At 41.5% G+C, this 25,661-nt stretch overlaps 1 protein-coding gene across 4 annotated transcripts in view; it reads left to right on the top strand.

Annotated features, from left to right (window-relative positions):
- ULK4 (unc-51 like kinase 4) overlaps positions 1 to 25,661 on the top strand; it is a 603,320-nt gene that overhangs the window by 405,214 nt on the left and 172,445 nt on the right. For all 4 annotated transcript variants that reach the window (XM_038570533.1, XM_038570534.1, XM_038570535.1 and 1 more), the window contains 2 exons: positions 18,035 to 18,201; positions 25,192 to 25,290. In XM_038570533.1, coding sequence (XP_038426461.1) covers positions 18,035 to 18,201; positions 25,192 to 25,290 — 266 coding nt within the window. The remainder of the gene's footprint in view (positions 1 to 18,034; positions 18,202 to 25,191; positions 25,291 to 25,661) is intronic.

Here is a 25,661-nt window from a genome sequence, read left to right as displayed (position 1 = left end):
GGCATTGCCAAAAAAGTTTCAGATTTCATGGACAGGAAAAACTCATTATGCCTTTTACCTCTTCCTGAAGATGTCGATTTGGGATTCGGGATTCGTGTCCTCCAAATTGGATTAATAAGTTGGAAAAGTGAAAGAATTCATATGTGAGGATAATCATGGTCATAACCTGTGTATTAACACCCTGTGTTTTAGGCCTTATAATTAGAATCCAGCAATTAGAATTTTGCTAGCCAAGATTGGTGGAAGGTGACATCTGAGAGATTGTCTTTCTGGAGTAGCATCAGTTAAGTAAGTAAGCCACAATAGAACTTGTGTTTACTGGCTCTCAGGGTATTGTTAGTGCTGTTAGGTTGAAAACACCACAAGTACATTTCTTATGCTGGAAAGAACTTTGCAGATAGTCTCAGGGGAGATGAAGGTTAGGAGGGAAAATGTCTGTCCCCTTCTACCCAAGTCAGATGAGAGGAAAGGATGGTGCTGGGAAGGGAGATGGTGTTGCTCTTTGCCTCATCAAGTTGTTAGTAGGATTTGGTTGTATTATCAGAGGAGATTCACCCACTGATTGTGAAGCTCTGGGCCAAGCTAGAGAATGAAAGCATAACACCAGGGGCCCTCCAGATGCTCTGGTCTTCAGAAAGATCCTGTTACCATCCCATTGTCCAGTGAAGTATTCTGTGACAAACCAGCTGGTGATGAGCAATAGAGAACCCAGGATAGCAGTGAGAAATAAGTGTTGAGAAGAGATGAAGTGCTTATGGTAAAGTACTTTTTGAAAAATCTAATAGTGGCTTTACTAGCAGAAAAAAATAGAAAGGAAGCAGATTTGTCTACATTGTCAGTAAAAGAAAAATGGATAGGATGGTATTTTCAAGGGGCAGCAAGGCCAGTTGAAGTTTTCCTTTGGAACTGAGAAATTGGCTTAGTTGAAAAAGACAGATGAAGGGAGATATGAGGGAGACTTACATGAGGTGAGTGACTCAGACAGGGAGGCAGGGGGTGGAAGTTTTGTAGAAGGCAGAGGGACCAGGTTGGAGCTTATGGATGAGACTGCTTTTGCTCAGAGACTTCCAGGAAGGATGATGAGAGTGTATCATTTTTTCAGCTCCATTTTCTCTATCCTTGATTTTCACATTATGCCCCTGTGCACCGAAGCCATCTAAACAGGCAAAGCCAGCACTTGGATGTCCTACAAGACACTGGGTAGTATTTCTTTCCTTGGTATCAAGCTTCTCATGGCTAAGACTCTTTAGATTCCCTTCAAGGTGGAACAAGTCCTCACAAAATTATCAGAATGAGTCCATGGTGTTTCAGAGGCTCAGTCTGAACTCTGAACAGTAGCTTTTAGTCACAGGTCTACAAGTGTCTAAAGTACTCTATCATTTGGGACACCTGGGTGACTCAGCAGTTGAGCATCTACCTTTGGCTCAGGGCATGATCCCAGTATCCAGGGATCGAGTCCCACATCAGGCTCCCTATGAGGAGCCTGCTTCTCCCTCTGCCTATGTCTCTGCCTCTCTCTGTGTCTCTCATGAATAAATACATGAAATATTTTTTAAAAAGTATTCTATCATTCATTCTTTTTAATTTTTAGAGATGTGCAATAGCTGTAACTTTTCTGAATATAAAAACAACATGTATTCAATGTAAACATTTCATTAATGCAGAAAGGTATAAAGTTTAAAAGTGACCTTACCTGGGTTGATGAGCTGGGTTCTCCTCATGTACAAGGCTTACCAAGCAGTACTAGGTAATGAGGAAGAATCTGGGTCTGGAGCTGTGCCTCACTTCCATTTCTCTGGAAGGTCCCAACTTTCTCATCTGCAGGGTAGTGAGGATAATTTAGGAGGCCATGGCAGATTGGATGAGATCATGTCTGTAAAACAGCACAGTGCTTAAGAAATAGGACATGTTCAATAAATGACTCTTAAAATGCCTTTTCTAAATGCTGTTATTCTATGTGTATTTCTTCTTAGTTTACCATATTTGATGTGATAAACATATGTATATGTCAATATGTATAGTTCTGCTTCATTTTTTTAATGATTTCAAATCTCATTGATCCCCTCCCTCAGTAGGCTTGTAGAGAAGCCTATTAACTATCAGAGTAGTTAAATATCATTGCCTTGGCTAAATTAGCCAACAGAATTTTGAATGAAGATTGGGAGTGAGCATCCTTTTCCAGTTCCTGGCCTTAGTGGGTATGCCTCCACTACTGAGAGGCTTTATGGAAATGGCCATTGGCCAGTTCATATATGACTAACACCCAGTCTCTGTAGCACCTAGCCCAGGAAGCCAAATCTGCTCCCTAAACCAATAGTATAACATGCCCTACTTCTAGTCAACCTGCTTCCAGCTTTCCCATACCAACAACCTTGAATCAGTGCATACCCAAAGCCTTCCTGCCTTTTTACTATAAAACTTTCCGACTCCTCTGCCTGCCTTTGAGTCTCTGCCAAATGCAAGTGGTAGTAGCTGACTCCCTTGCTATAGCAAGCTTTGAATAGCCTCCACTTGTTCTCCTTTGGGTGATCTTTGTTTATTTCCATATACTGTTAAGTATGATTTCCCATAGTGGGTTTTCTAATGATTAATCAGCTGTGAATTTCTAGAATGAGCCCTTCTTTGGTCATGTAATGTTAGCTACTCAACACACGTTTCTCAAGAACCTGCTATGAGCCACAGTCTGTGCTAGGCTTAGATAAGATAGGAATAACCCAAACAGATACGTTTTCTGGTCTTGTAGGATTTATGGTCTAGTAGGGAACACAGACATTTATCAGATAAGTACACTTGATTGTGGGGTTTTGGAGAAAAGTGCTCCAGGAAACTGAGAAGGAATGGGCGGGGAGGAAACCTAGAAGAGTAGAGCATCCTATAAGCCAAAAAAAGATGGCAGCATTTCTGAAAGATTAGATGTGATAAGAGCCATCAGAAAGTCAAGTGCAAGGAGGTAAAGAATGAGTGTTATGCTCTTCTGTTTGTTTTTTTTTTTTTTTTTTAATGCTCTTCAGCTTTTTAAACCATGTTTCTTCATTTATTTTCCTCTATGGTTATTTCTGCAGGCTTCATTTTTTAGATTCGTATTTAAGTGAGCATTTATAAGTTCCTTTATAGCTTGAATTGATTTCCAATATGACTTCAAATTTTTTTCAGAAACTTGATATGTAGAAAGTACATATCAAATTCTTCCTAACTAATATTTATTTTTTCCACCAGAAGACTGAAAATGAAATGCATTCCCTGCTGATTGTTGTCATTTACTTGACAGCACTGGTGTTGAATATCTAATATTGCTCCATGTCTCCTGCAGCAGCAGCTTGATGGGCTCACTGTGTGAGTGGCACCTGTTAATTAACTAATGCAGAAAGATGTAACTGAAGTAGAAGATTGTCATGGGATAACAGACCTGCTGTGTACAAATGCTAAAATAACTTTTGCAAAATAAGACTTTTAACAAAGCAGATCTATTTTCAAGGCACAGTGTGGCAATTTTCTGTCCCTTCTACTTGTTTACTTATTTTTTAGCCCTTTATATTTCTCTAGTGGTGTGACAGATTCCACTTGGTATGTGCTGCCCTCCCCCTTCCTTTCTTAGCCTTATTTGTTCCTAATTACATCTTTTTAAAACCTGTTGGGGTTTTTTTTTGTATTTTTTAAAAGATTTTATTTATTCATTCATGAGAGACACAGGGAAAGAGAGAGAAAGGCAGAGACACAGGCAGAGGGAGAAGCAGGCTCCATGTTGGGAGCCCGACGTCGGACTCGATCCCAGGTCTCCAGGATCAGGCCCTGGGCTGAAGGCGGCGCCAAGCCGCTGAGCCACCTGGGCTGCCCATTTTTTTGTATTTTTAACAAGATTTATTTATTTACTTATTGAGAGAGGGAGTGTGTGTATGTGTGCACGTGCTCCTGCATGCATGGAGGAGGGGTAGAGGAAGAGGGGGAGAGAGTCTTAAGCAGACTCTCCGCTGATGCAGGAGCCAATGTGGGCCTCCATCTCAAGATTCGGGAATCACAACCTGAGCCAAAACCAAGAACCAGATGTTCAACCTACTGTGTCACCCAGGTGCCCCTGTATTTTGTTTTGTATTCACAAAATAAACTTCACAGATAGTCCTTCTTTTCCTCCTTTTCCATCTGCAGTCATTTCAGTTACAAAAATGCAGTCTTGCAGAGTGAGTAATAACATAGACTGGAGCCAGATGGCTGTGGCAAAGTTACTCATCCTTTCCAAACTTCAGTTTCATCTTCTGTAAAATGGAGTCAAAGGAACTTTTGGTTAGATATCTGTTAAAGCAGTTAAAATAGTACTAGGCACATGGTAAGAGCAATATAGGTGTTTACTATCATCACAGTTTCTCTGCATGGCTTATTCTAATATCTCATTTTTAGCTCTAGAGTATTGATTTATAAATAGTACCAGATTGTTATCTTGTATCTTTATTGATAGTATGTGGAAAGTGTTTTCCCTGTGGAGTTTTAATAGGTTTAGAGTAAATGAATATTATATTCATTTGCCACATTCTGACTTGTCAAACATTAGAGCTAAGAGAAACCTCCAATACCACAGAGTGCTCCTTCTTTTATTTTCTAACAAGGGAATTAAGGCTCAGGAGAATGAAGTGAGTTGACCACAGTCATCCTGTTAGGTTCTGATAGTGCTGAGACATGTGGCTCCTGGTCCAAGGAGTTTCCTGTGCTATAATTTGAATGATATAGTTTCCTTCCCTATTTTTGGCCAACCCAAAATGAGCCACTGCATAGATTTTTCCCATAGAACAAGGTAGTGAATACAGAGCGTCTCCCATATCATCCGACTGGGGTTTTCTAAGTTCTTGGTCCCTCAGCTGAGGTGGACTCGAAAGTGCATCTCAGCATCAGGAAGTGGCTAAGGCCTTCTGGGTCAGGATGGAGGCTCCACGCAGGGAATTACTTCTACTTCCTGCTTGTATTTGGCTTCTTCTTCTTCTTCTTTTTTTTTTTTTTCCTAAAGATTTTATTTATTTGTTCATGAGAGACAGAGAGAGAGAGGGGCAGAGACACAGGCAGAGGGAGGAGCAGGCTCCATACAGGTAGCCCGACTGGGGACTCCATCCCGGGTCTCCAGGATCACACCCCGGGCTGAAGGTGGCGCTAAACTACTGAGCCACCCGGGCTGCCCTGTATTTGGCTTCTTATTTATGTCGTAACAAAGCCACAAGTTTAGCGGCTTATAACAATACCCAAGTGTATTCTGGTACAGTTCTGGGGGTCAGGAGTCTAAAGTCCAGATGTTGGCAGGCCTCTTTCCTTCTGGAGGCTTCTCTGTTTCCTTGCCTTGGAAACCCAAAACTGCTGCCCGAGTCCTTTGCCTCTCGGCCCGGTGTCACTCCAGCCTCATACTTCTGTGTTTACATCCCCTGTTCACTCTGACCTCCTGCTTCACTCCAAAAGGAACTCTTGTGATTACATTGGACCCCTTTGGATCATCCAGGGTAATCTATCTCAAGATCCTTAACCACATCACATTTGCGAAGTTCCCTTTGCCATATAAAGTGACAGTCACAGTTTCTAGGAATTGGGATATGGATCTTTGGGGAGGGGGCATTATTCATCCTACCACACTCCCAAAGCACCATTAAAATGAGTCAAGTCTTCAAAGTTATTAACTCTAGAGAAAACATGAAGTTGCCCAGGAAAGAAAAAATAATCATAGTTTTCCATGGGACTTAATTGGGAATAGTGTTTATACAGTCATAACAATGTAATTACTGTCAATCTGATTGGTAGAGATGCCTATAGTGGAGGGATAAGGAGTGGGAGCTGTTTACATGTGAGGTAGGGCATGGGGAAAGAGCTACACTGTCCTCCCTGCATAGGAGGAAGTCAACAGATAATGCCTACAACTCAAAAAATACAAGTGTGTATTATCTAGAGAAATGCAGGGAAATGATTAAGTAGGTAAAAGAGTGAAACTAGTTGCCTCTGGGGATAAGAAGGTGACCTGGAACTGCAGGAAGACCTTGACTCTGGAAAAAAAAAAAAGATGGAAAGAAAGGGAAGGTGAGGGAAGTGGATAATGCATGGAGTCAAGAAAGCATGGTGCTTTTGAACATAAGGAACTTGAAATTTGACACCTGGGAGACTGATACTCTGCCACACAAAAAGAAGATTTAAAAACACAATTAGAACTCACAGTTCCTTGAGCTGGTTAGGACTTTTACCTATGTGTATCAGAAATTCAGATTAGCTATGTTAAAAAAAAAAAAAAAGTCTTACCAGTGAGAGCATGTCTGATGGAACTCAGCCCAAGATTAATTCCTGGCCCCCAGAGACAGCTGGAACCAAGGGCCCAAATATGACATTCAGAGCCTCTGGGTCTCCCCAAGTTTCTCTTCCTCTCTCATCATTTTCCTTTCCACCCTCACTACAGCCTAGTGTTCTTGCTCATTGGTCCTTGAAATGAGGCATTGCCACTGCCACTCCCTGTTTCAAATGTTTCAGTGTTTTCCTTAGAGAGGAACTTGCCTTTGCTGCCCCCATTTCTGGAATGAAACAGCTGGTTGTGGCTGGGGACAGTCACTTTGTGTAGAGAGAATGTTACACAATAACCAAGGGGTGCCTGAACTTTACCCCTCCTTCTTGGGATTGTTAGCTGTATCATGGAATTTCATCTTAAAAAGGGACAGTTCCCTTGAGAGAACAGTTCCTTAAAAGAACAAGTTAACACTATATATGTATACTGTGGTAAGATATAGAAGTTTCTGATACATTCTTCAGTGAAAAATAGCAAGCTATAGACTACATTCCACGCATATATGTATGTTTGTATTTGCATGTGTTTCGTATGCCCTCTATAGCAAACCCTTATGTATGATGGGTTTTGAGGAAATAGGATGTCAGGGATATTTGTATTGTCTGTGTCATACTTTTTACATACAAATAATTAATTGCATTTTTACAGAGTATAAGACAAAATGACAAGTGTGAATTGGATCATCACTCCCACTGCCTGATAGCACCAAGCTGTCATTTTATTCCATTATCTGTTTCACACATGGCTATCTTCCCATGGGCCCTGAAGGGAAGGGCCCATTTCTTGAGGTTTTTTCTCATTCCTTCCTTATTGAGCACTATAAAATTTACATTGCAAATGCTCAGCATATTGCAAATGAACTCGGGATTGAAGGAATGATGCGTGTTCTTTCTTGAATGTTTACCTATTATCTCAGATAGACCACAGAGAAGGAAAAAAGGAAGGAGGGAAGATGTGGTATGTCAAACTCCAGAGGATATGCTCTAGCTCAGGGCCCAGCTCATAAAAGCCTCTTCATACTTCAGCAAGTGCTACACTGAAGTCAAAATTCCATTGGACAAAGCTTTCCACACTTTTGGGGCAGATCCCGGAGTGTATTGCTGCTGAGAGGGGTCATACTTCTTCCTGAGAATGTTTCCTTCCCTGCTCTTCCACCCTACTCTCTTCCAGCACTTTCCTGAGCATTGTACATATATGATCAATCGTTTGTTATACCTTCGATTTCCTGGTAGAAATTGGAAAGTTAATAAAATTTACTTTTGAACTAGTCATAAACAGCATTGGATCTTAAGTATTGGATATGAAATTAGCATCCACTTCTACTTTTTTGTGTTCTCCCTTTCAAAAATGGCTCTGGTTATGTTTGTGCAAATTAGTTCTAAGCTACTTTATCTTCAGTGCATAAATCCTTCAAGTGTTAAACTTCTCTTTTCAGTGATTTTGTAATTGAGCTTTTCTATCCAAAACTTTTACCTCCCAAGTATGCATAGAGCAGGGGATATAGAAGTAGGTTTCCACGTTGCTAAAATGCAGTGATTCTCTGCCTCAAACAGAAAAGGGCATTATGGTCTCCTGGGATAGGTGACCAGAATAAATCATATACTTGGAATAATTCAATATGGTGTTCTCCTCTGTGGAGTTAAGTGCTAGACCCATTCTGTTTGAATCTTGGGGGTCCAGGGAACACTGTGGGTTCAGGGGAGCTAGGGCAAGATTGTTTTAAAGATACTCTCATATAGAGTGTCCTTTCAGGTTTTGGGGGCAGGGAGATTTTTTTTTTTAAGATTTTATTTATTTATTCAGAGAGACACAGGGAGAGGCAGAGACACAGGCAGAGGGAGAAGCAGGCTGGGAGCTGGACGTGGGACTTGATGGGGGCAGGGAGAGATTTTTTTTTTTAATTTATTTTTTATTGGTGTTCAATTTACCAACATACAGAATAACACCCAGTGCTCATCCCGTCAAGTGCCCCCCTCAGTGCCTGTCACCCATTCACCCCCACCCCCCGCCCTCCTCCCCTTCCACCACCCCTAGTTCGTTTCCCAGAGTTAGGAGTCTTTATGTTCTGTCTCCCTTTCTGATATTTCCCACACATTTCTTCCCCCTTCCCTTATATTCCCTTTCACTATTTTTTATATTCCCCAAATGAATGAGACCATATAATGTTTGTCCTTCTCCGACTGGCTTACTTCACTCAGCATAATACCCTCCAGTTCCATCCACGTTGAAGCAAATGGTTGGTATTTGTCATTTCTAATAGCTGAGTAATATTCCATTGTATACATAAACCACATCTTCTTTATCCATTCATCTTTCGTTGGACACCGAGGCTCCTTCCACAGTTTGGCTATCGTGGCCATTGCTGCTAGAAACATCGGGGTGCAGGTGTCCCGGCGTTTCATTGCATTTGTATCTTTGGGGTAAATCCCCAACAGTGCAATTGCTGGGTCGTAGGGCAGGTCTATTTTTAACTGTTTGAGGAACCTCCACACAGTTTTCCAGAGTGGCTGCCCCAGTTCACATTCCCACCAACAGTGTATGAGGGTTCCCTTTTCTCCGCATCCTCTCCAACATTTGTGGTTTCCTGCCTTGTTAATTTTCCCCATTCTCACTGGGGTGAGGTGGTATCTCATTGTGGTTTTGATTTGTATTTCCCTGATGGCAAGTGAAGATTCCATCAAAATCCTAGAGAAGAACACAGGCAACACCCTTTTTGAACTCGGCCATAGTAACTTCTTGCAAGATACATCCACGAAGGCAAAAGAAACAAAAGCAAAAATGAACTATTGGGACTTCGTCAAGATAAGAAGCTTTTGCACAGCAAAGGATACAGTCAACAAAACTCAAAGACAACCTACAGAATGGGAGAAGATATTTGCAAATGACATATCAGATAAAGGGCTAGTTTCCAAGATCTATAAAGAACTTATCAAACTCAACACCAAAGAAACAAACAATCCAATCATGAAATGGGCAAAAGACATGAACAGAAATCTCACAGAGGAAGACATAGACATGGCCAACATGCACATGAGAAAATGCTCTGCATCACTTGCCATCAGGGAGAGATTTTTAATTAAAACATTAGCCTCGGGCAGCCCCAGTGGCCCAGCGGTTTAGCACCTGCCTTCAGCCCGGGGTGTGATCCTGGAGTCCCCAGATCGAGTCCCGAGTCCCACATCAGGGCTCCCTGCATGGAGCCTGCTCCTCCCTCTGCCTGTGTCTCTGCCTCTCTCTCTCTGTGTCTGTCATGAATAAATAAATAAAATCTTTAAAAAAATAAAAATAAAACATTAGCCTCTGGCATATTTGAGAAATGCCAGCCTCTGACCATGAAATACTGTCAGTTTTTGGGTTTGGCGGGTTACTTCATTTCATGAATTGGTATGTCCTATGCATCAAGTGAAACTTGTTCAGCATCCCTCTCTGACTGAGGAAAGCTGGCCAGTTTGGGAGTCTGGCCCTGATGCCTGGGCAGGGTGTGAGGGTGAAGGCTTGAAATATAGGGTGAAGCCAAAGCCCCAAGGTGGAGGGCATGCAGAATTGGGGCCACAAATGCACAGGGGAATGGAGACCGGGGCACAATGTGGACACATAGGGTCTCTTAGGAAGGGACTGGAATAACAGAGGCAAAAACCCACACTCAGATGGTTCATAAGTGTTGAGCCTGAGAAACGGGGTCATTTGGGGTCATGTCTTTATGGGTGTGGGTGGCTGCTTCAGCCAGAACAGGTTTTGTATGCTTGGATGCTCCCAACCCTACAATTCACAGACGACTCCATTTACCCTGCCAGTGTGTCCAAGATGGGCATTACCACGTTCACCCTGCATGTTTTTTCTGTTTAAAAGTAGACTTTTAACTCAACTGATTTGCTGTGATTCTGCATTTGGGGTATGGCAGTGATCAGTTTGGGAAAGAATGAGTTTCCCACATCAAATTTCACAGATACTTTTATCTTTTATACTCCTCTTCCAGATTGTCTGTTCAGGGTGACTTTAGTGAACCAGTTCACTAAAGGGGAAGTGGCCACATGTTTTATGATGCAAATATAAAATTATCCACAAGGAAGCCTCAGTTTGGGGAGGTTATGTTTGGATTTAGAATGTTGTGTTTGAATCATTAATGATAGAAATAGAAATTGCTTTCAAAAGCTTGGAGTTTCAAAGTGTGCTCTCATGTTAACTCTCTAACAGATTTTGAAGAAGTAATAATATAATCAGGACACAATGACCGGAGGAGCTGGGAATAGCTCATGCACATTAATATTCCCAGAACATTAAACACTTGAAAATAACTCATGGGGATGACTCCTTTAGAGATTTGCTTATAATTAATACAAAATAATTCTTGGATTTTATTTTTGATGAGTTGGGTGTAATTAATGCAAAGTAATTCTTGGGTTCTGTGGCTTAATGAATTCTGATTTCTTTTGGAAGTGTTAGGATGGAGTATTAAGTTCTTATGGTGGCATTTGACCAGAGGACTGGGAAATGCTAAGGCACCATTTCAGATGCCTTTGTACAGCATCTCTGAGGGAGCTCATAGGCAAGCAAGGCACAGAAATCTTCTTTATTGTGCTGGTCTCCATAAAAGGCTGTGTTTAGCCTTACTTCCTATATTAGGTCCCCCTACTAGAAACAAAGTAGGCTGTGTCTTTCCCTTTGTATTTGCCTTAGTATTGAAATATCAGTCTTGCATCTTAACACTCAAGCAGGAGAACCTCCCTATTTGCTTCACACAGACGTGTACCAGCTTGTGCCAACAGAGGCAGGAGACACAGCAAGGGCTGTACATTTGCCCAGGCTCTGGAACAGAGCTGACTTAAGCCACAGGTAACTACTAAATCTCAGACTGGCTCTGGATGAGAGAAGGGAGAGAGGAAAAAAAAAGAAAACCCAAACAATGAAAGGAATGCCCATGCCTTTTCCAGGGATGGAGGCCTCTGACTATGCTGTATACCAGTATTTTCAGTGGAAGAGTAGAGTGGAAAGAGGCATACACTCATGCCCACTGACAGTTGAATCCTTGGGGGGAATTTTCACTGTGAAGAATACAGCCCTGGCAATGTCCTTGAACTTGACTCTCTCTCTCTCTCTCTCTCTATCTATCTATCTCTCTCTCTCTCTCTCGGAGGTGAGGGTATCTTTCTCTTGACTAACACTTCTCTGTGGAGAATAAAAGAACAAATAGGGGAATGTTAACTTCCTTTCCCTCCATTTGCCTCCTTAGATTTATTCCTTCACTTTAGTAGAATGTGTTGTGTTTCAGGTTATTCACAGAGCTTTGCCAATATTCACAATCCCATCCTTGAGTCCCCTGGGGTAAGATGAGGGGAGAAGCAGTGGTCCCTCACTTTTTTCCATAGTGAATGTGGGTAGCTTTATGTTGTCAGCCTATGTGAATGCAGATTCAAGTCCTTCCTTCCAAGAAGCAGTATTCCCTAACTCCCTCTTGGGGAAATTCTGGGCGCAGTGTGGAAGCAAACATGTCAAAGCGTACAGGGTTTATGAGGAAAGTGCACCAAGAAAGATCCAGTAACTTGAAGTTTGACTTCAGGCCAAAGGATTACCAAAGACTGGCATCAATTGCCTGGAAATGACCCAGTCAGTGAACTTTCTTCAGGGTTATGAACTGTGGCAATTAAACAGCCTTGACAGTTTTTTTCTTTTTAAATTCTCATCATTCCTTTTTCTCTATGACATGATGATGATACTATCAGGATGATTTCACTATGAGCACCTTTTCCTTCCTTTCCTCTATAAACCCTGCCCCTGTCTGGGATTTGCTCAGTGCTGCTCATCTTGCTTGTCTGCCTTGACTGTCCTCCGGGAACTCTTCCACTCTCTCTGGTTGTCTTCAGTTTCTGTTTTTCCAGTCTCGACTACCATCCAGTTTCTAGTTTTTAATCTCCAGCTGCCTCTGGGCATTGGCTTTCAGATGTTATCACAGACTCATCATGTCTTAAAAGCTAATTTACAGTGCCTAGAAAACTCACTCCCCATGTCTTCCAGTGCTGACACAGTTCTCCTATTCCTTACCCTTTCTGGCTCCATTCCACTGTTGCCACCAAATAACAAATCACACTTCTTTAGTGATGTGTCTGCCTTTCTCCTTGCTCCCCACCACCACTTGGTTACAGGCATGATCACAGTAGCCTACTCATTGGTCTTTTGGTCTCAGTTCCCCACTGGTTGGTCTAAGAGTCTAAGTATATGGACAAAAGTATATGGACTCTGGAGTTATACATGGATTCAAATCACTTCTGTAACTTGTACTTAACAAGAACAGTTCACTTGAATTTGTTATTTGAATAACCTTGACCTTGAATTTGTTATTTGAGTACCTGTTCTGGAGTTTTTTTGTTTTTGTTTTTGTTTTTTTCACTTATATAAAATGGAGATATTAGCATCTGCCTAACAGATCTGTTATAGAATTCAGGTAAGGTATTAAATGTAAAAAGCTTGGGGATCCCTGAATGGCTCAGAGGTTTAGTGCCTGCCTTTGGCCCAGGGAGCGGTCCTGGAGTCCCAGTATCAAGTCCCAAGTTGGGCTCCCTGCGTGGAGCCTGCTTCTCCCTCTGCCTGTGTCTCTGCCTCTCTCTCTCTCTCTCTCTGTGTCTCTCTCATGAATAAATAAATAAATAAATCTTTAAAAAATTTTTTAAAAAATGTAAAAAGCCAAGTAGAGGCCCATTGCCAGACATAGAGCAATGCTCAGTAAATGCTGTCATCCCACACAGACTGCTGTGTCAGAGTATGCAAGATTTCCATCACCTTAGAAGGTTCTATCTTGCCCCTTCCCTAGAGCCAACTACTGTTCTGATCTCAGGGTTTTTTTCTGGGGAAAAAAAAAAAAAAAGGTTTTTTTTCAGAACCTTATGTAAATGTATTCATACCATTGTGTTTATATACCTGTTTGTAGTGTCTATCTCTCAACATCCTTTTTGAGATTCATCCATGTCCTTGTGGGATTCAGTGGCTCATTTCTTTTTACTGTTGACTAGTATTCCATTGTATGAATATATCTTAATGTGTTCACCCATTCTCCTATTGACACTTAGGCTATACTCTAGTTTGGGGCTATTTTGAACAAAGGTCTAATGAGTCTTTCAGTGGATATAGGTTTTCACTTGGGTAAAAACCTAGGAGTGGAATTGCTAGGTAATATGCTGTTTATTTAAATTAAGAAAAACTGCAACTATTTCTTATCAGCAATGGATGAGTATAGGTCACTCCATATCCTTACCAACATTTGGTGTTGTCAGCTTTTTTCATTATTAATTATTCCTGTTTATGTGTAGTGGTATCTTGTGATTTTAATTTGCATTTTGTTTGTGACTAATGATATTAAACATTTTGTATGTGCTTAATGACCAACATCTTTAGCAAACTGTTTAAGTCTTTTACCCATCTTTAAAATTGATTATCTTTTTATTATTGAATTATATAACTGTATTCTGGATATAAGTTCTTTATTAGATATATATGTTGTAAATAATTTTGTGATGAAGTTTAACTTATTCATTTTTAAATGATCCATACTTTTTGAGACCTTAGAAATTTTGCCTGCCTCCTAGTTACAAATATCTTTTCTTATATCTTATTCTAGAACCTTTACAGTTTTAATTCTTGTGTGCAGATCTGTGATTCATGTGAAATTAATTTTGCAAATCATATGATGTAGTAGTCAAGAATCCTTCTCCCCATATGGATACTCAGTTTTTCCACCCCCTTTTTTTGAAAAGAATGTTTTTGTAAAGAATTCACTTGTTGAAATTTGTGTGACCCATATAAGTGTGGGCCCATTTCTGGACTCTGAAACTGGAAGTATTTGTATGAAGTCATTGTTTTTCTTTTATGGATGTATACTTCTTTTTTTTTTTTTTTTTGGATGTATACTTCTTATCTCTATCTACTGAATCAATGACATTGTAGCAATGAGCATCCCTGGTCCTCAGACTATGGTTTCTAAATACAGTTTCTTCTTAAAACAAACCAGGATTTTTGGAGAAGTAGCTAATGCCCAGTCTGAGACAGGATTTTTTTATTTTTTAAACTCTTCATAAAGCTTTTTTTTTTTTTCCATAAAGCTTTTTAATTCATTTTATTTAATATCTTTGAGGCAGGAATTCTTGAGATGAAATTGGGACATATTATAGCAAAGGCTAGGACATTTTCAAGGGGCTGTTAATAGCCAAAGATGGAAATAAGTTGAACATTTAAAAAAAAGATTGAATCCATTGAAATCCATAAAATGCATTCTTTAAAAATCCACTGTATTCACAATGATGTTACAAAATGAACTAATTTAGTAACTTTTTGGTATTTTCTCGCTTCCCCATTCACTCCCCCATTTGTCACATTTGGTAATTGCTAATACTCCAAAATCATGGTTCTGAAAACTGGTAAATGATAACAAAGAAACGTTTATCAAACATATATCTTGTCTTTCCTTTACAAACCATATTTTATGATCCCAAACCATTGATAAAAGAAGATTCTTTCTTTCTCTGAAAGAGAGAGGGTGCACCAGTGAATTTAAGAGCTCAGGAGCTGGGGGTGGGGCAGAGGGAAAGGGAGAAGCAGATTCCCTGCTGAGCAGGGATTCCCCCCCCCCCCCATGTGATGTAGGCTCATGCTAGGACCCCAGGATCATGACCTGAGCCAACGGTAGATGCTTAATGGACTGAGCCACTGAGGCACCCCAAGAAGATTCTTTATAGAAGAAAACCAGCTGAGAAAATACAGAAGGAATGATTGAATTAGAAACTTACTATATAACCGTTGTCTAATGAAATGATGGGACTAGACAGTGGTCATTAGTAGGTAACATTTGATGGGAAACTTTACAATGAATGGGTTAGGTTAACAACTCCTGAACTTGATCAATTTTAACATTGTTAAGTGTGGAACAACTAGACAGTGTATCCTTCCAGATATGATGCAACAGGACATGCAGAGACCCAGCCCCAAGTCTTATTGCCAAAATAATTGAGCCAGAATTAAATGGAGTCTCTGGTCACTACAATTACCATTTTACAGGAAATACAGGGATGGAGGAACCACAAGAATATCTACAGGAAAAAATGATCTAACTTCTCCAAAAATAAATGGCATGAAAATTGCAGGCAGTGGAAAGACTGTTAGACATTAAAGGAGACTTAAGGTCTGCAACCAAATGAAATGTGTGGACCTGGTTTGTATCCTGATTTCAGCAAACTAATCCTAAAAAAGACAATTTTGAGACAGTTGAGTTTTGAACATAGGCTGGGTATCACCCATAGTAAATAAATTTCATTTTATTAAGTCGTAATAATGTTTTTTTAAAAAAGAATCTTTATCTGTTGACTATACAGAAGTATTTACAGGAAAAAATAAGATTATGTCTGGTATTTGCTTTAAAATCATAAGGAAAAAAGTGGAGATAGATTAAACTAAGATGAGCAAAACTATTGATAATTATTGAGGAAAGTGATGGGGATTCCTTTTACAAAACCATCATGTGTCTTTCTTCGTCTCCATAATAAAAAGTTTAAATGAGAAAAACATGTATTTTGACCCTGAAGTGAAAGTTCTGGCCATAAAGAGCACTGAATATATGGCTGAGAATAGACCACTTGACATCATACTAATGAGCTTGCTGGCATTATCACTGCTGTGGAGAAATACTTCATGTCATGCTTCATTTCTAATCTCCTATGAGCACCTTCCCTGACAGCTGGTGACTTGAGTGTGTAAAGTCAGAGCTTGGCAATTGTTGCCTGCTGTTCCACATAGCAGACCGGAAAGACTTTCCATCCCAGTGGGGGTTCGATTGCAGTCATTGTTTGCACTCTTTCCTTGAAGCCTGCATGAAGATTAGGAAGATGGCTCACTGTTGCTCACCAGCTGTTTAGTCTGAATCAAGCAGCAGGTAGCTGGATGTCCAGGTGTCCACCTCTCCTTCGGAAAAGCCACATCCTTCTCTGCTGTTCACATAGCTACACTTCCCCAGTACTCACCCTCTGCACCTTTGACCATCTACATGATGTGTCACAAAGTAATCATAAACCCTCAAAGGAAAACTTCCTGCAACATGTATTTACCAAACACTGTGTTTTTAGCCCTTTTGCCCTACCTGCAGCTCATGAATACCAGTGTGCCGATTCATGGCACGCGAGTGAGTGATGCTGCCTACCTCAGAGGAGAATGCCTTCTGGTGTCATGTGCATGTCATAATAATTGCTTTTCTATACTGTGTGTCATTGATGATATGTGCAAGCAAACCTTGTCATCGAGGGGAGCCTGGCTGGCTCAGTGTGTTAAGCATCTGCCTTCGGCTCAGGTCATGATCCCAGGGTCCTGGGATCGAGCCTCATGTCAGGCTCCCTGCTCAGCAGGAGTCTGCTTCTCCCTCTCCCTCTGCTGCTCTCTCTGCTTATGCTCTCTCTCTCTCTGTCAAATAAATAATCTTAAAAAAAAAAAAAAACCTCAAAACTTTGTCATTAATAAAGAAATTTTGCCAATAGTTAATTCTACCTTCTCTTCAAATATATTTATCCTCAGCTTTGTGACTTGTACCAGCCCTTGTCACAAGGAGTGCAATGTTGAATGAGGCCTCTATAATTTTGGTTTCTTTCTGCCTTCAGTGACAAAATTAATTACTTTTTAAATCTAAGAATTACTCTGCATTTGTCTAGGAGAACTAAATTGCTTTCCTGGAAATGACAATGGCCTTGTTTGGAAGAGATACCAAAGCTTGGATGGATGTACTTGGCAGAGTTTTCATCCAATTGATCATCTGAAAACTAGGGACAAATGGATTGCAGGACCAGTAAAGTCCACCTTACAGTATAGCTCCTCACCATGCTTCCCCCCACTATCTGCTGTGTAAAATAGTTATTTTTGAAGATTTAATTTTCTAGAACATTCAGATGATCTACTGATGCCAAAGGTCCTGTTCACCATTTTTGGTTTATAACACTGTGTGTTGTATTTTCACCACATTTACATCTAAATCATTTTTGTGAATTCAAAGAGTAATGCTACATAATAATATCAATAAAAATGTCAATTCCAGTGGAAGCAACAATGCCCCTACTTGTGAAAATGCATTTTTTTGGGATACACTACATCAAACTAAAAGTTGAAGACCACCTGCACTATTAACTTAGTATGAGGTTTTCAGAGACAAAATGATAGAACCTAGAAATTTCCAAATGTCAAATTTCTTAAAATCATAGTTGATCTTCATTTCAGTTTTTTTTTTTTTTTTGGAATGCATGTGGAAAAAAATACACTTCATTGCTTTATCCTCTTGGAGTGACCCAATAACTTGTAGATCCTTGGGTTCCCTGGGTTCTCCTGTAAAGCCTGATCCACATCATGAAGAACTGTACCTTCAGAGAACCTGGGGACAGGATGTTCCTATGCAACATGTTTCCTTCTGGTGCCCGGGAGCACTCTCTTTTTGTGAAGCCTGTTCACGTAGGATTGTGTTTCTCAATGTGTAATTTGGGGAACCCTCACATCGAATCACTTGGGGAGCTTATTTAACACATCTCAGGCTCCTGAGCAGACTCTGGGAGTGAGACCTGGAAACCTGCCTTTTTAAAAACCATGCCTGGGGCTATGAGTGCAGTTGAAGGACTGCTTTGAGTTTACACAACGTAGAACGCATATGCCTGCCCCATTAGGTTTCTGAGACACATTATTTTGTGAATTTATGAAGCATGTTGTACCCTTCTTTTTTACCCTTAGGACTGGTCCGTCACGTCTGTGACCTGTTCACTGAAACTGCCACACTGTGCTTGGATGTGGACAATAAGAACAACAATGAGACAGCGGCTGCGCTGCTCTTCTCCCTGCTTGATATTCTGCACGGGATGCTGACCTATACATCCAGTGTTGTCCGGCTGGCTCTACAGGTACAGGGTCTCTGCTGTGCCTTGAATACCCCTACACCATGTCACACTTCCCCTTCTCTCTCTCCTCTGATCTTCCTCTAATCTGTCTTTATTTTTGAAGAACATATGATTCTGTAGAGACTACCAGATAAGCCATCTTGGGCGTGACCAACTAATGTCATTGGGGTGACCAATGTCAAGGACACATAATGTGATCACACAATCTGTAAACTTTTTTTTTTTTTTTTAAAGTAGGCTCCACGCAATGCAGCACTTGAACTCAGAACCCTGAGGTCAGGACCTGAGCTAAGATCAACAGCCAAACTTTTTTTTTTTTTAAGAAGTAGAATTTTTTTTTTTAAAGATTTTACTTATTTATTCATGAGAGACACAGAGACAGAGAGAGTCAGAGACAGAGACACAGGCAGAGGTAGAAGCAGGCTCCATGCAGGGAGCCTGACATGGGACTTGATCCCAGGTCTCCAAGATCATGCCCTGGGCTGAAGGTGGCACTAAACCACTGAGCCACCCAGGCTGCCCAACAGCCAAACTTTTAATTGACTGAGCCACCTAGGCGCCCTCCCAGTGATCACACAATCTGAAAGGAAAGCAAGAAAGGACAAAGGAAAGACTAGCCAGGCCCCAGTTGGGGAAGTCTCCTGATGGAGACCGTTTGCCTACAGGCACCCTTGGACCAGCCCAGCAGTGTGCCATCTTTCCAGTGTTGGGATGGCACTCCAGCCTACACTCAATAGGATGCATTAACTTGCTATGGACAATGGATTAAGATTTTAGGCAAACATGCACACACACATACACGTGTTTTTATACGCACAGGTACACACATAGACATACATGTACAACACACAAATTCTCTCACTTCCTTTTATGACCAGTAACATGGAATTGCAAGACGGTTTTTGAGGACTAAGAAGTATAATCAGTATGATCATTGAAAAAGTCAATTTGCCCCAAACTATAACCTGGATTTACTTTGTGTCACGCTGTAAGAAAGGAAGGGAATGTTGGTTTGAGTACTTTTTTTTTGTTGAGTATTAGGTGCCCACACATATGTATTTCATTTAACTAAATGAGTCTGCTGGTACTTAGATTATGTGAAAGCACACAGCCAAACTGAGTTCATTGCTATATTTAAAATCCTGGTAAAATTGCAAGAGATATACATCAAATGGTAGTATCCTGGCTTGACTAGATGCAGAAGCTCAAGTTGAAACCAAGCTGTTTTGATACTTTGCCAGGAGTCATAGTAGCAGAGCCAAGAATGATTCCCCAGACTCTGGTTTAGTCTGTAGTATTCATCATTCTGATAAATGGTATCTTTTATCCCAAGTTGAGCCAGTTAAGTGTTTAGCTTTGTCTAGTATGGTTTAATAAATAATTCCAAGATCCCCTCAGTAAACATTATAGTTAGTGTTTAACCCAAACTTGTAAAGCTGGTAGGTGGAAGTGGCCTTCAAACAACCCGGTTCTTTTTATTTGCTCATCTATAGTCATTGCAAATGAACAGAGCACTGTTAAGTACTTCTGTAATCCTGAGTCACGGATTTCTCTTCTCTTTTCCTCTTTTTTTCTAGTGTTTTTTTCAGAGAATGTTGTTTCTTATTTCAGCCTTGACAGTGGTTTTAGGTAATTCTTCAAGGTGCAGTCGATAGGTACTCTTGCAAGATGCTTTGATGATATCAATCTGTAAAAGATTATGTTTTGTAGATTGTAGATAAAAGGGTTCAGAAGTTTTAAAAATTCCAGAACAATAGAAATCCTTTTATTACAAGTGATTAAAGAGAGATTCAAGGATCTTTAAAACTCCTTAATACAAAATATTTTCTTATTCTGTTTTTTTAAAATTTTCTAGTATACTGGTAGATCACTATGTCTTACTTTTTCATTTCTTCCACACCACTGTATGTTTTACTGCTAACATCTTTCTAAATCTTAACCCGTAATACCTGTCACATATTGCTTTTGGCCTTGACTATGACTTTGATCTTCATATACTGGTGTCAGCCTGACAGAGTCTTTGAAATTGAATCAGGGGAAAGAGCTGGAAAAAGAAATGGCATGTGTATCAAAAACACATCCTCCTAGAACACGGAGCTAGAAGTACTTTCCAAACCCAAAGTCACCTCTTCCATTTATAAACATGCTCCACCCTGGGGATTCTTCTGCATTCAAAATGTGATCTACTTCTAACAGGAACTACTGTAAAGTAGAAGAATTGAGGGTTGCCAGTGTTTAAAATGATAAGTGCTTAGATTTTCTTTTTCAGGAAGGAGAGTGATACGATGTAAGAATGTATTCTTGGAAGGTGGGGACCATGGGAAGGCACTGTTAGACTCTCTATCGGAAATTTAGTCCCTGGCGCCAACATGCCTTGTTATTCAAAGTCAGCCCTGGTTTAACCTCCTGGGGGTTGTATGGGGGAGATATGGAAGTGGATATACCAGTACATGCTCCAGACTCACTGGTATGCTATGGGCCTTGCAAGTGAAAATGCCTTGGATGCACATCCTATCCACACCACCTTCCACCTGTATGACCCTGGGCAAGTTCACCTGCCTAATGTTGATTTCCTCATGTACAGAGTAGAAATGATAAGAAATGCCCTATAGGGTCATTGTATGACTTAAATGAGAGAAGAAAATATATGTGAATATATGTATATAGGTGGTGTCTTGTATATGCCGGGCTCAGGGAAGGGAAGCAGGAAATGACTGCTGCATCATTAACAGCAAGAACACTTCACATTCCTGCTTCCAGAAGGCTTCCTGTGGACCACTACTTCCTCATGTCTGTGTCCTGGCATGTGGGAGGCTGCTCAGGCCATAGTTCTAAATAGTTCAGAGACTAAACTGACTCTTGACAGGCTTATGAACTAGTGATTTATGGTTTGTTTTTGTACTTATTCACCCAGGACAGGGCTAGGTTCTGAGAATTCAGCAGGGATCTGGAAAGGAAGGCTGTTAGCACTCAGGGGGCTTGCAGTTTCAGAGGGAAGACCGTCACTACACAAATGGCAAGGAAATCATCATCCCATTACATCTCTGAGCAGCAGCTACTGTGAGTTACAGAATGCTGCAGGGTAAACATGGGAAGAGAACCTAGCCGAGTTTTGGGGGTTGGGGAAGCCTTGACTATCATTTGTGAAATGATAGTCCTAGAACATGGACTATTTCTATGCTGGTGCTGCAGACGTGCTGGTGGTGTTGCTCAAAGCCTGGAATGTGGCCATGAGTCCTCCTTTGACTTGCACACACTTAAAGACTATCATTAGTGAGGGCTGTAGTCTGTTTTCCATAGCTCTGGAAATTATCCATTTGGACTCCTCTGTCATGTTCCCCTTGTTGCTCTTGCCCATGAGCTACCCTCTGCCTGGTTGCTGAATGCAAGGGAGGTTTTTCTGCCATTGCCTGTAATCCTCACCATGCCTCTCCCTTCCTTGGCAAACCTCAACGACATCTCATTATCTGAGATGGGCTCTTCATACTTGTTGGTGAGATTGTCAAGGCCTTGTATGATCCAGCCCTAGGGTACCTTCCAGCATGGTCTGCCAGGCCTCTGCGCTGTCCACACCCACACCAAACATTTGGCTCTTCGTATCTCACTCCCTGTGCCTTTCTTCCTACTGTCCCCAGCCCCTGAAACACCGCCCTCCACACTATTCCCCCGTAGACCTCCTTCCCACCATCAAAATGACAAAGTCACATGTCACCCTCTCTTACTTCCCCTCACCCACTCCAACTGGGTCCACCTCTATGTCACTTTTCACACTCTGCCTTCAGCCCAGTCATTGGTAAGCATGCTATCCTTTTGAGCAGACCACAAGACCCTACAGAGTAGGGGCCAAATCATGTCATCTGTGCATTGTGAGTACACATGTGATGATAATTGGGGAGCACGGTGAGTGCTGAACTGGCCTGGGCCCCACCATTGCAGCTTGTCCATTTTGTACTTAAACTGCTAGGGATGTCAGAGAGCAGCTACCTGAGGAACTGACTCTTTCCTGTTCTCTACAACTGCCTTATCTCTGTGTTTCTTTTTTTTTAATTAATTAATTATTATTATTTATTTATTTATTTATTTATTTATTTATGATAGTCACAGGGAGAGAGAGAGAGGCAGACACATAGGCAGAGGGAGAAGCAGGCTCCATGCACCGGGAGCCCGACGTGGGATTCGATCCCGGGTCTCCAGGATCGCGCCCTGGGTCAAAGGCAGGCGCTAAACCACTGCGCCACCCAGGGATCCTTTTTTTTTTTTTTTTTTTTTTTAAAGAGATTTTACTTCTTTACTTGACAGAGAGAAAGTAAGGGGGAGGGGCAGAGGGAGAGGAAAAATCAGACTCCCCGCTAAGTGGGAAACCTGATGTGGGTGTCTCGATCCCAGCACCCTGAAATCATGACCTGAGCCGAAGGCAGGTGCTTCGCCAACTGAGCCACCCAGATGCCCACCTCCGTGTTTCATTTAACAACTCTCTTGAGTACCTACTACCTGTCACTAGATTCATGTAGCAGTTAGATAGAATAGAATTATATTTCCCCTGGCCATTTGTTTATTTTTATCTTTTAATGCTATACTCCTTTATCTCATTTTGAGTAATGACATATTGCCATTTAATAATAAAAATGGCTCATAAGTTGACATTCCCAGATTTTATCTGTTTAAGAATATTAAGTTTATATTTCCACCCAGAGTCCTCCCATGAAATTCTTCCTTAGAGATCCAGCAGCTTTCTCAAAAGGATCGCTAAATAGAACACCCCGTTGTCATCTCAAATTCAACATGTCCAAAACTAAATTCAGCATTTGCCTCCCCAAAACATTCTGCTGCCCATAAGGTCAGCCACCTTCCTCCTGCTGTGCATACTAGAAACCTGGGAGTCATCATTAAAATTTTTCTTTTTCATATTCTACATCTAATCTGTTACCACTAATATAGATTTTACCTTAAATATCTAGTAAGTCCAGTCATTTCTCTCAAACCCTGTTGCTTAGGCTCCAGTGCAGTCTACCATCTTCTCTTGCTTAGACTATAACTATATGGGTCAAGAACACTGGATGGCTGGGAGTGGGGCAAGTTACCCTATGGCCATGACAGAGGCAAGTGAGTCGTGGACCAGAGGCAAGGGCAGAGGACCTGAATGGAGAGGACAATAGCTATATCATAGCAGAAAGAGAACTTCCTTGCTGTGGAGAGAGCCCTTTACAAAATGCACACAGTGGGCCATAGATCTGGGTACCAAGAGGTTGCCTCTAGGGAGTGTGACATTAGGGACCTGAGATAGAGAGGGGAGGGGGGCCTAGGCCTCTGAAATTGTTGCTCAGCTTCCATTTTTCTTACTGTGGGAGCCCCTGCCGGGATCCCTCCATGCACAAAGCATCCACTGCAGTCCCATATTTTTGTAAGGAGAGAAGTTTCTCTTGCATTTCTGGTGTGAACTTCTCTGTTGTGTGGAGAGGCAGCATGCTCTTTCCAGAACCCTTGGCAGCTTTGCAAGGAGGTGTTACCTGAATCTTGGTGGGGAGAGTCTGGATGTTTCTTGGGAACAATAAGAAATGACTATGTAGATTTAGAGGATATGGAGGACACTGGATGTCCTGATGGGAAGAGTCCCAAAGGGTCCACTTGTTCTTGTGGCACCATCTGCTTGCTTCCACATGTTTAGGAAGGAAGCAGTGCCATCATGCCCCCCCCACCCCCAGCCTAGGTGCTTGTTTGCAAGACTGTCTGATCTTTCCCAAGAGAGAATCCGTTTGCTCTAAAGGATGATGTGTTAATGTGAAAAGGCCAGGATTCTATCTCCCACTGTGCTCCAGAAGGCGGGATCAACAGCCAAGGGTCAGAAGGGTTCAGACCTCTGGGTTGGGATTTCACATTTGTTTTCTGCAAGGAAATCCTACTTTCTGGTAAAGTCAGTTGGGAAGGCCAGAAGTGGGGGTGGGGAGCGGAGAGGGAAGCTCCGTGCTAAGATTATTGTGGTTCCCCTTGGCTATAGAGAGGTGCAGGTTGTTAAAAGGCAGGTGTATGCTTTTTTAATCGAGTCCCTCTGAGCCAGAGAAAGCAAGCAGCTCAAATTTTGTCCAGAAGGAGCTGGGCCTTCATGAGAAGGGTCCTGGAGTCCAGGCTAATAATCCAAGACAGGCAGTCTGCAGCCTGCTCTGAAGGCTCTGGCAGAGATCATTACATACAAGTAGTTCGGTTTCTTCTGAGTAAAATTAGAAACAGAAAGTGTGTGAATGAAATGTGTATATACTGGAGCAAACACAATAGTCTGTGCCTTTTTTTCAATATAAAATTATTCACCCCTCAAAGCAGAGACTAGACCACCTCATAAAACTCCTGGAAGAAGACACACTTATGAGTAGAGCCACTCACTCCTCATTTCCTCTTTCCAATGCAATTTAAGCCCATCCTTCCTAAGCAATGTCAACCTGTGTCTGGGGCCTCCCCGTGTACTGGTTCTAATATTCTAGATGCTATTCAAGCATGCACATGCATACAGAGAAGGCAAGCCTAGCAGAACTATACGATGATGGTATGCATTAGATAGTGTGCATAAAAATGCCCCCGAGAAATGAACATCTGGGATTTGGAGTCTGGCTTTGTGTCTCATTGTCTGTAGGGCCTTTGACAAATTATTTAACTTCTCTGAACTTCAGTTTTCTCACCTGAAAGATGGGGGTGACAGCACCTCATCTCAGCATGGTTGGAAAGATAGAGTCCCCTCCATAGTACATGAACACCAACATTGTTCTTTCAGGGACAGTGTTGGTATTGCTGTGGACTGCCCAGGTCTGCCTGTGTAGCCCGTGCTGGTGGCAGTGGCACTGGGTGTGCTCTTTGTGTCCTGTTACAACAAGGCTGGCTTCTCCTCAGGGGGCCACAGGGCATTGCTTCCTCAGCCCCCTTCCTCTCCTACACTGAGTGGATCTGTCTCCTATGGCCAAACTGACTAATCTCCAACACCCCTCCCTTTTCTTCTCCCTGCTCAAGGCCCAGAAGTCTGGTTCAGGAGGGGACACTCAGGCTGCGGAGGACCTGCTGCTGCTGAGCAAACCTCTGACAGACCTCATCAGCCTGCTCATTCCTCTGGTAAGAGCTCACCTGTCTGTGCATCCTTCAGAACATTGCTGAGGTGAAAGTCATTTTACTTGAATTTCATGATGCCTTGAATTTCTCTGCCACTTTAGTTCTTTCCAAGCTAGAACCAAAAGAAATTTCAGAAGATTATTTGACCCAGAAATACTAAATTTCTACGTTATTTTATTTTATTTTATTTTATTTTATTTTATTTTATTTTATTTTATTTTATTTTTTAAAAAGATTTTATTTATTTATTCATGAGAAAGGCAGAGACCTAGGTGGAGGGAGAAGCAGGCTCCCTGTGGGGAGCCGAATGCAAAATTTGATCCCAGGACCTGGGAATCACAACTTTAGCCAAAGGCAGACACTCAACCACTAAG

The sequence above is a fragment of the Canis lupus genome, chromosome 23, assembly GCF_011100685.1.
Source record: "Canis lupus familiaris isolate Mischka breed German Shepherd chromosome 23, alternate assembly UU_Cfam_GSD_1.0, whole genome shotgun sequence".
Classification (NCBI taxonomy): Eukaryota; Metazoa; Chordata; class Mammalia; order Carnivora; family Canidae; genus Canis; species Canis lupus.
This window is presented reverse-complemented; position numbering and strand designations above follow the sequence as displayed.